At 41.7% G+C, this 10,211-nt stretch overlaps 1 protein-coding gene across 1 annotated transcript; it reads right to left on the reverse strand.

Moving 5' to 3' along the window:
- Positions 1-7,313: 7,313 nt before the first annotated feature.
- On the reverse strand, positions 7,314-9,905 carry NPS (neuropeptide S). Its single transcript, XM_033066442.1, has 3 exons — positions 9,546-9,905; positions 9,372-9,444; positions 7,314-7,703 (listed from the first exon to the last, which is right to left on the reverse strand). The coding sequence occupies exons 1-3, from the start codon at positions 9,551-9,553 to the stop codon at positions 7,515-7,517; spliced, it is 270 nt and encodes an 89-aa protein (XP_032922333.1). The 5' UTR covers positions 9,554-9,905; the 3' UTR covers positions 7,314-7,514.
- Positions 9,906-10,211: the final 306 nt, after the last annotated feature.

The following is a 10,211-nucleotide window of genomic DNA, read 5'->3' on the forward strand; positions in this document are numbered from 1 at the left end:
ATTTTTAAATTGCATTTTTAAATTGCATTTTTGCCAGGCTCCATGTCAGGTGTGCAGAATTCCTGCCTGGAAAACTCCTGGATTTGTGTCTGCAACTCCACAGCACCAAAACATTACCAAAACAGGAGGAATCACTTTGCTCTCCCCCACTGGCAGGTGAAATCCATTTTTTATTTAAGGGAAAGTGAACCATGTCCTCAAGGTCAGGCTCTCAGAAGGGACTCTGAGAAATCAGAGCTGTCAGTGACCCTGAGCAGAATCCCCTGAGAGCTGCAGTTTGCTCTCCAAACCCCTCCCAGCTCTGTCCATCAGCCAGGGACGAGCACCAACCTCCTGCTCCTGCTGACCAGGGCTCTTTCTATTTATTGAACGTGGAATTGAGGAGAACACACAACTGTGCTGCAATCACCACAAAAATATAACATAAAACTACTGAGACATTGCTTGCAGTGGCTGTTGGTGAATTCCAGGGATGAGTCATGTGGGAACTCTTCCATTCCATGATTCCATGAAAATGAGGGACATTAATTCCTTATGATTTGCACACAAAATAAAATTTCTGCATTTGCTGGAAATCCAGGAAAAAAATGCTGTGGAGTAAAAGAACCTGGGAACTGGAAAGGAGCTGTGAGGAGCAATAAATGGTGTGATGGAATCATGGAATCCCAGACTGGTTTGGGTTGGAAGGACCCTAAATCCCATCCAGTGCCACCCATCCATGGCAGGGACACCTCCCACTGTCCCCAGTGTCCAACCCCAATGTCCAGCCTGGCCTTGGGATCCAGGGGCAGCCACAGCAAATCTGGGCACCTGTGCCAGCCCTGCCCACCCTCATTTATTAATTATCTTTAATAAACAACCTCATCTGCAAGACACTCTGCAATTAATTTGTCAAATGAAACTGTCTTCAGCCATCAGACTCTTAAAAATGATATTTTTTTAATGCAGTATGACTACATTCATCTAAAATACAAGCTAAATTATTGAATACACCTTTGAAAAACACCCAGCTTAGGCCAGTGACCAAACAATCCAGTTTCTAAGTGTAGAGCATCTCTAATATCATTAATTAAGCAGTTACAGGCTCGGAGGTGCAGCCTTTGACAGGTGAACAGCACGAGGCAGGCGAGGAGAGTGCTCTGTGCCAAAACACCTGAATTCATCCTGAGAGCACAGGCAAGATAAATGCAACTCATTTCCTGAACACAAGCACGTAAATGACACCTTATTTGTTGATCATAAGGAGTGATTTGTAAAGTTCAAGTACCAAAATATGCAAATTGGCACCATGCTCGACATGCAGAGGAGCAGACGGATCCTGGAGGTCTCATCCTCACACAGTTCTGCCTAACTCTGGGAAAAGCAGCTCAAAAAGTGCAGCACAAACACCTGGGCAGAAAGTGCAGGAAATTTAGATGGTAGAAATTTAGGAAAATGCCAGCCTGATGCAAAAATAGAGAAAATATTTTGGGGCGTTCAGTGCTTTGGTGGCCTCCTTGAGCTGCATGAGTTTGATGTGTTTGAGTCTGGCAGGGGCTTGCCCACCCATGAGGATGATTATTTTTGGAGTTAAGGTTTGAGGATCCTTGTGAATCCCTTCCTGCTCAGGATAGTCCATGAGAAATCCAGTGACATTATCATTAACATCTGCAGAAGGGCAAAGAAAATATAAAAACACCCCACCTTTGCAAGAGGGGAAATATCAATTTTTTGGGTTCATAATTATCTTTTCACAGCCCAATTCCACCCACATGGGGCAATTATCTTCTTTCCTTTAAGGCTGTGTAAATTAATCAACAAGATCAGTTTATATAATTCATTTACATAATTCCCCCCATTTTTACTCACACATATTCTTCTTTCCTGGAGTTGAGAGCCATTTGTTCTTTTCAATTAATTGATGATTTTTACTTGAAAATGAAGTAAAAAATACCCTTCTGCAACATGATAACCATCATCTACTGATAGAGTAATTTTTAGTTATTTAAAAAACAAAAGCAAAGCAGAGCTGGGGGAACTGAAATGACTCTGGAGTGATGCTGACATCAGTTTAAATTTCCACAGCATCCTCACAGACCTTGGCTTCAGCCAAGTGTCCTGCTGCTAATTAAGATGCTAATGAAGACACAGAGGCAACAACAGCAGCCTGGGCTCCGTGGGGAGCTCCCAGCTCTGGAATTTGGCTGAGTTTGGAAAGCCCAGTTCAGACTGGAGGGGTCAGGAGAGCCTTTAGGCACAAAGCACAGAAATCTGTGAGGAAGGGGAATCTCCAGGTGCTCAGAGCTCTGGGAGATGCTCCAGGGTTGCCAGAGAGACTCACCAGGAGTGAACATAAAAGATGTTCCACCACTCCCTGTTCTTCCAACGAGCTGGGATGAAATCTGGGGATGAAATCTGGGGATGAAATCTGGGATGAAATCTGGGGATGAAATCTGGGATGGTGTCTGGGGATGAAATCTGGGGATGATGTCTGGGGATGAAATCTGGGGATGATGTCTGGGATGAAATCTGGGGATGAAATCTGGGGATGATGTCTGGGAATGAAATCTGGGGATGATGTCTGGGATGAAATCTGGGATCATGTCTGGGATGAAATCTGGGATGATATCTGGGATGATGTTTGGGATGAAATCTGGGGATGATATCTGGGATGATGTCTGGGGATGATGTCTGGGGAGCAGCTCTCCACAGCTCCTTTCTTGTCACACTGAGCCCTCACACATCTTCTGGAAGTTGAGTCTCAGCTGATGGAGCTTCTTTTCCAGCATAACCAACCCAGTGACTTCCAATCCACGAAGGAATTAGAAGGAAAAGTCTGTCTATCACCACAAAGACAGAAAAATTGCCCTAACCCCCAAACTGCTCTGTGCCCCAAGCCCAGAGGGATGTTTGATATTCAGCTGTTTCATTTTTCAGTCACCAAGGTCCATCCTCACCTCTTTGCTCTCACCAGCCATGGCCCATTGGGGTAGCACAGGGAGCTCAGCTTGTTCCCTTCTAGAAAAAAGTCCTGCCTGCTGCTCCACTCTCAAAAATAAATTTAAATTTGGTGAGACTGATAAAAGGCATATCTTTGACATTTTCTCAATCTTTCCCCAAACTCTTCCAACATTTAAGCAGACAGCTCATCAATGACACTCTGCATAAATGCTCCATGGCTTGAAGTAATTTTTCATGATGAATCTTTAAAGTGCCAGACTCTCTGATAAGTTAAATTTTGATTTTCTTTATATGACAAATGGTTAATAGTTGTCTTAGAGGCTTTCTGCACAATGATTTTTATCTCTATTTTATTACAGTAATAATAACATCTAATGTACTCTTTCATATCTGTCTTGTTCTTTCTTAAGGTCAAAATTATATCCAGAGTTAAAAAGCAGCAAGAGATTTCTCCCTTTTTTCCTCTCAGTATTTTCAGGAAATAAATTACCTTGTACAGCCAAATAATAGCAAATTAGGAAACCTAAATGTGATATCCATACTTTAATATGTGCTGAATCTGGGCATGTCATTACAACGAGGAATTTTCAGGCTCGCAACTTAATTAGATGCTTCTACATCAGGCTATCTAATTGCCTTCCTTGCCAATAATCTGTGAAGAAGAAGAAGAAAAGTGTTAATTCCTCTTCTTGTCTTTGGGCAGATTTTTGTGTTTTATGGGATTTGTTCCCTTCAGGTTCACCAGTGGAAACCTCAAACCTCCTTCAAAGGCACAGATGGATTTTGGGGAGCAGAGGAGCAGCAGGTGACACATCCTGCTCCTTGGAAATGCCATTCCAGGTGTGGGGATGGGATGGGATGGGGTCAATGGGATGGGATCAATGGGATGGGATGGGATGGGATGGGATGGGATGGGATGGGATGGGATGGGATGGGATGGGATGGGATGGGATGGGATGGGATGGGATGGGATGGGATCAATGGGATGGGATCAATGGGATGGGGTGGGATGGGATGGGATGGGATGGGATGGGATGGGATGGGATGGGATGGGATCAATGGGATGGGATCAATAGGATGGGATGGGATGGGATGGGATGGGATGGGATGGGATGGGATGGGATGGGATGGGATGGGATGGGATGGGATCAATGGGATGGGATGGGATGGGATCCATGGAATGGGATGGGATGGGGGTGGGGATGCAGCTCCCACAACCTCAGGGTAGCATCAGCCCAACCCCAATTAGCACAGGCTAGTTTATAAATTCATTAACTCACTTATAATCAATTGATTTATTTAGACACAGCTGGATCTGAGTAGCTACATTACCTAATGGATGGATTCTCTTTATGGCAATGATATCACAGTTAAAAGGAATTTAATTGCTTCAATAAATGTCAAAATGAAATTCATTTATTCAGTAAATCTAGGGAAATCTGGTTTCTAGTTTGAACTAGAATCAAAACTGGCCAAATCGAGTTTGGCTGCTCCAAACGGTGATTGCTGAGCTCAGGGATGGCTCTCACAGCCCAAAATCAAGGAATCATCACTGTAAAGTTATGTCTAAATCTTCCAGAGGTAGATACAAGTTAGAGCAAAGTAAGGAAAAAAAAAAATCCTTACAGATTCAGGAATTCTTCATTTCCTCTCTCTCAGCCTCTCCAGCTATTGAAACCACCCAAACTCTTCCCAAATCCATCAGTCATGACACTGCTTAGTCAGGATGGCTCAGTGAAGGCAGTTTCTTATTTTTCAGATGGGGAAATTGAGTAGAAATTATTTTTCTAAAGTCACAGACTGAATTACTCAGCCAAGCCAGCCAGACCATTCCCAACTTGTTCCTCAATCCCAGACAAAGCCTCACACCTCCCACCCTCTGAACTCTTTTATCTTTTCTCTTTCTGTTAGGTCAGCCAAGAAAAATAGTGAAGAAATTCACAAATAATCTTCACACAGCATCATGAATCCCAGCTCTCCAGAAAGCAATAAAATTAATGACAACACATTAATTACAGTGCAGGTTGGCACCCCTATAGTTGTTCCCATTGTTCGCTTTTTACTGAAAAAAAAAAAAAAATTCTGCCATATTTTCATTTCCTGTCAGAATGAAAATTAATGTGCCTGGCAATGGCACCCTCAGATCCTTATTTCCTGACAGAGATCACTGAGGTTACTCTCTGTTCTCCCCAAAACAAAGGCACCTTTAAAGTTCAGAGATGAGTTCAGCAGTGCAGGGTGAGTTTCTGTGGGAGGTGATGGCCAGATCAGCGCTCCAGAACTCCTGAAAGGCAGCTGGAAAATTCACATTTTTAGGTGATTTAGGTGACTTATGGCTCTCAGTGGCCTCCTGGTACATTGTTTTGTACATGCAGATCCCTCCAGCTGGAGTGGCCTGTCAGGGACTGGCTAAATATAAAAAATGTATTATATCTCATAAAAAATGGGATTTTCCCAGCAGCCAATTTTTCTTGCATCCATTATTTTTGATAAAAGGGGATGAAGGTCTGTGAGAGCAGGACACCAGCTCTGCATCCCTCTGGAATGTGCCCTGCTCAAAGGAAAATGCCAAAACACTAAATGAGTTACTCTCATTCCTGCACAATAAATGGAAGAGCCTGATTTTCCAAGCTGCACACAGAGTTCTGTTGGCTTAAAGACAACCTTGCTCATCCCAGGTTACCAAGGCAGGAACATATTTGATTGTGTAGGAAAATGTTAGCAAAAATGTATCTCAAAGAGCAAACAAAGGTGAATCTGAATTTTTGGGGATTTTTTGCTTTCCTGAAAGATAGTTTAGCGGGGGGAGCTCTGCACTGGGACAAAACACCTCCATCCCCACAGCCATGAACAGATGCAGTACGGATTCACGGGATCATGGAATCATGGATTCATGGGATCATGGGATCATGGAAAAATGGGATAATGGGATCATGGGATTATGGGATCATGGGAAAATGGGATCATGGGATCATAGAAGCATGGAATTATGGATTCATGGGATCATAGACTCATGGGATCATGGGATCATGGAAAAATGGGATAATGGGATCATGGAATCATGGGATCATGGAAAAATGGGATAATGGGATCATGGAATCATGGGATCATGGAGTCATGGATTCATGGAATCATGGAATCATGGGGTAATGGGATCATGGATTCATGGAATCATGGGATTATGGGATCATGGATTCATAGTATCATGGAATCATGGATTAATGGATTTATGGGATCATGGAACCATGGAATCATGGGATCATGGAACCATGGAAAAATGGGATCATGGAATTGTGGGTCATGGAGTCATGGAATCATGGGATCATGGGATCATGAATTCATGGGATCATGGAATCACAGAAAAATGGGATCATGGATTCATGGGATCATGGAATCATGGAAAAATGGGATAATGGGATAATGGAATCATGGATTAATGGATTCATGGGATCGTGGAATCATGGATTAATGGATTCATGGGATCATGGAATCATGGGATCATGGAACCATGGAAAAATAGGATCATGGAAAAATAGGATCATGGAATCATGGGATCATGGGATCATGAATTCATGGGATCATGGAATCATGGGATTACAGGCTGGTTTGGATAGAAGGGACCTTAAAGCTCATCCCTGCCATGGCAGGGACACCTCCCACTGTCCCCAGTGTCCAACCCCAATGTCCAACCTGGCCCTGGACACTGCCAGGGATCAGAGGCAGCCACAGCTCTGGACAATCCGTGCACTCAGGACCTGTTTCTGCTCCTGTCACCAGGAATCATTCCCAGCCCTTCACTTTTCCACAGGCAGGGAAGTTCTGCTCCTTGGAGAGTCCTGGAGAGATCTGGAGAGTGTTTGGGAGGGGAAATTTGCAGGACATCTGCCATGGCTGAAATGCCAGCAGCCAGGAATGACACAGGGCCAAAAAAAAATCCCAGATTTGGCACATTTCATCAGCTGGGTGTTGCCTACCTAAGACAGTTAATTGAGGCACAGGGAGTGGTGCTGACACCCTGCCTCAGAGTGATTTCCCAGGGCTCTCCTGGATATGAGATGAGACATCTCTGGAGACAATTTCCTGCCAAAGTCATGTTAAATAACTATATAAAAAAAACAGTGGAAGTTACAAGTAGGGCCTGATTCTTTCACATATTCATATTCATATTGGAAATCTGAGATGAAATGTGCTTTAAATCTGTATTAAAATGACCAGTTGTCTTCAGGTAAATGTGATTTGGGACGGGAAGGCACAGGAATGGAGAGGAGAGGAGGAATTTTGGGAATAACACCCTCCATCCTCCCCACAGGCTGTGTGCACTATCTCTGTATCAATCAATCAATTAAAACCTGTGGCCTGACAAAGGAGGGAAATCAAGCAAATGAAAAACATTCATTTCAAGACACAACTTTATGCTGCTGCAACTTTGGGAACAAAACCCTTCCCGAGCGCTCCCATCTCGGAAATCAACATCTGGGGGTGGCTTTGTCAGAGAAAAAAAACATCAAAAGGAACTCGAGGCAAGGGTTGGAATTTCAGCTGTCAAAGCCTGGGCCGGGTTTTGGTGCATTTTCTCAGGACTTTGCCCTTCGTGTGGAAGTTTTTTTAATGCCCATCCCGACGCCGTTGCGGAAGGATCTTCTGTGGAGGGGCTGCCCAAGGAGCAGCTGCTCATCCCTGCCCAGCTGGGCCAGGCTCAGCAGCACCAGGCACGAATCCCACCTCCCCAACAGCTGGCAGGTCACATAGAAAGGCTTGGAGCTCTGCAGATGAAAGGCAAACAAACAAACGAGGAGAAAAAACACAAAAAAAAAAAGAAAAAAAACAACAAAAAAATAAGATAAGAGAAGGTAAAATTATAGATTTGTGTATTGTTCAGGATACAGAGCAAAGCAGAAACACAAAAGCAATTTATGCTTTGAATGACAAGGATGAGCTGTTATTTTCTAAGGATTTATCATGTACAAAATCGGATTTTTTTCATCGTTCTTTATACATTTCTGGTCTGAAATACTGATACAATTATGTTCAGGGTATGATATGAATTGTTTTTGGTGATGCTGAGCAGCTGTGACACAGTTTCCTTGGAACAACACGGGTGTTTATTGCTGTAAAATGAGATTTTTTTCAGGGAAAAAATGAAATACTAGCTTTTTTTTTAACCTGTGTGAACTCCTGAGGCTTAAATTACAGGTAAGAGAAAACAACAATACCTGTAAAGCTAAAATTTGGAGGAGGCTTTCCAGTAGCTATGACCAATTCTGGAAGTAGCTCTGAGTAAGTTTAATAATGACAAAATAGTAATGGGAATTTTAAAATTCTGGATAAAAATCCAGGCTTGGATAAAAACCCAGGTTTTTGCACACACTCCTTTTACTTGCACTCTGTAGGACAAAAAATGCCAACTACATAAAAACTTTGACATATTTCAACAGCTCTTAAAAGAAACTGCATTTAATTGCTGCTGAATTATAAAATAAAACCAGTTCCTGGTGTGTCTATGGTTGCTCTGTGTTTCTTCCATCATATCCTGATTTCCCAGCTGATTTTCCATCTAAAAGCCATGTTCTGCCATCTCTACAAATTCCATGTAAAGCCACAGGACTAACACCTAGAATTGCTGGTAAAATTGACATTAACTTCATTAGGATTTGTTTTAATTTAGTGGTTTATTGCTCTTATTTAATATTGCTTATTAAGTTAATTTTTTTGTTTGTTTAATGACTTTTTCTTCAACCAACACCTTCTGCCTCTGACAAGGCGTTTCCCAGACTGAAATTTCTTCCTAACAAAAAAAATCACTTTTTGCAAGAAAAGAAATGATTAAAACCAACAGAAGGGCACAGACAAATTCCCCTTTTGAATTTTTATCTGCTATTTCACTAGATTTACTGAATAAATAACTTTCATTTTGACATTTATTGAAGCAATTAAATTCCTTTTAACGGTGATATCATTGCCATAAAGAAAACCCATAGGAAATGTGGCCACTCAGATCCAGCTGTGCCTAAATAAATCAGCTGATTATAAATAAGTTAATTCATTGACAAACTCACTAGCAATAAGTGAAATTAATCCATATATATCTAATTGCACCTCTTTGAGATATGCAAGGAATTCAGATTAAATGGAGAGGAGATTTGTGTTTTTCCCTCTTCTGTCCAGGATTTCAGCTCCACATTAAATATGCACTGAGTTGCTCACATGATTATTTCAGAGGCTTGCATATTTTATTAATAACTCCAGGAAAAATTAGGCTATGCTCCAGGAAAACTAGCTAATAATATTTAACCAATAGCTTTAATACAAGAAAATTCTTTCACTTTATAAAAAAAAATAAAAACACAGCAGCAAAAAAGCAATCAGGCAAACAAAATGAATTTACACAAAGGAATGAAACAGATCTGAGAGCAATCAGGGAATGGACTCACCATGGAAGGGCCAGCTGGGAAACCCGAGCACAGCAATGTCATGGAGATCCACAGGATGAGAACCAAGTTTAACCTGCATAGACCTCAAAACAAAGCTGAGATTAATGAAAATTTGGACCAAAACCAAGCAAAACATGAAGAGAGAGCAAGCCAAGAATTCCACGGTGCCTTTACCTGCTCATTTTTCACCCAGCACTGTGTGCATGAACATGCAGCTCTACATCCAAATTCCTCACACATCCTTTCAGTTCCTCCTCAGGTGACCATTTTATACCAGAGTTCAGGAGGGAAAATGTCATCAAAGCTGATTTTATTCTGACTAATTGCTCCTTGTTTGGCCTTTTCTTCTTGTTAAATGGGGAAATGGCAAGAACACGCTCAGCTGCCATTACCAAGCCCGGGCATTTCATTTCAAGTGTCCCATTAAATGTCTCTCAAGTGGTTTTATTGTTCCCTCTGTGTCATCACTGCAAGTCTGGTCAGAGGTCTAAAGATTTCAAAAATCCATCTCAAGAGTTTGTTACCACTTCCAATATATCAGGTGGGGACCTTGCAAAGCCTGGCAGCAAAGGAGAAACATTAAAAATGCATTTTAAGTAGAAAAGTGCCTCAAAGAGTCTTAATGTATTTAAAACAGTCACCAGATACAAAGAATATACAAGAATATACAGAGAATACACAAATAATAATTTTTTTGCTATTTTTCTCCCCCAACATTATTTTTTTGCGTGCTTAGTTCTTAATACATCAAATGAATTTTTTTTTTTGACAGTTAAAATTCTTTGGACATTAATTTTACTATGCAGCCATATCTCAGCCCACACTGAGTTTAGTCAATCC

This window comes from Catharus ustulatus, chromosome 8 (assembly GCF_009819885.2).
Source record: "Catharus ustulatus isolate bCatUst1 chromosome 8, bCatUst1.pri.v2, whole genome shotgun sequence".
Taxonomy (NCBI): Eukaryota; Metazoa; Chordata; class Aves; order Passeriformes; family Turdidae; genus Catharus; species Catharus ustulatus.

Bases quoted from the DNA above. Each gene is read 5' to 3' on its own strand.
- NPS (XM_033066442.1), bottom strand. The intron at 7,704-9,371 runs GTGAGTCCATTC...TTTCATCTGCAG, and splicing joins TCCCAGCTGGCCCTTCCATG to AGCTCCAAGCCTTTCTATGT.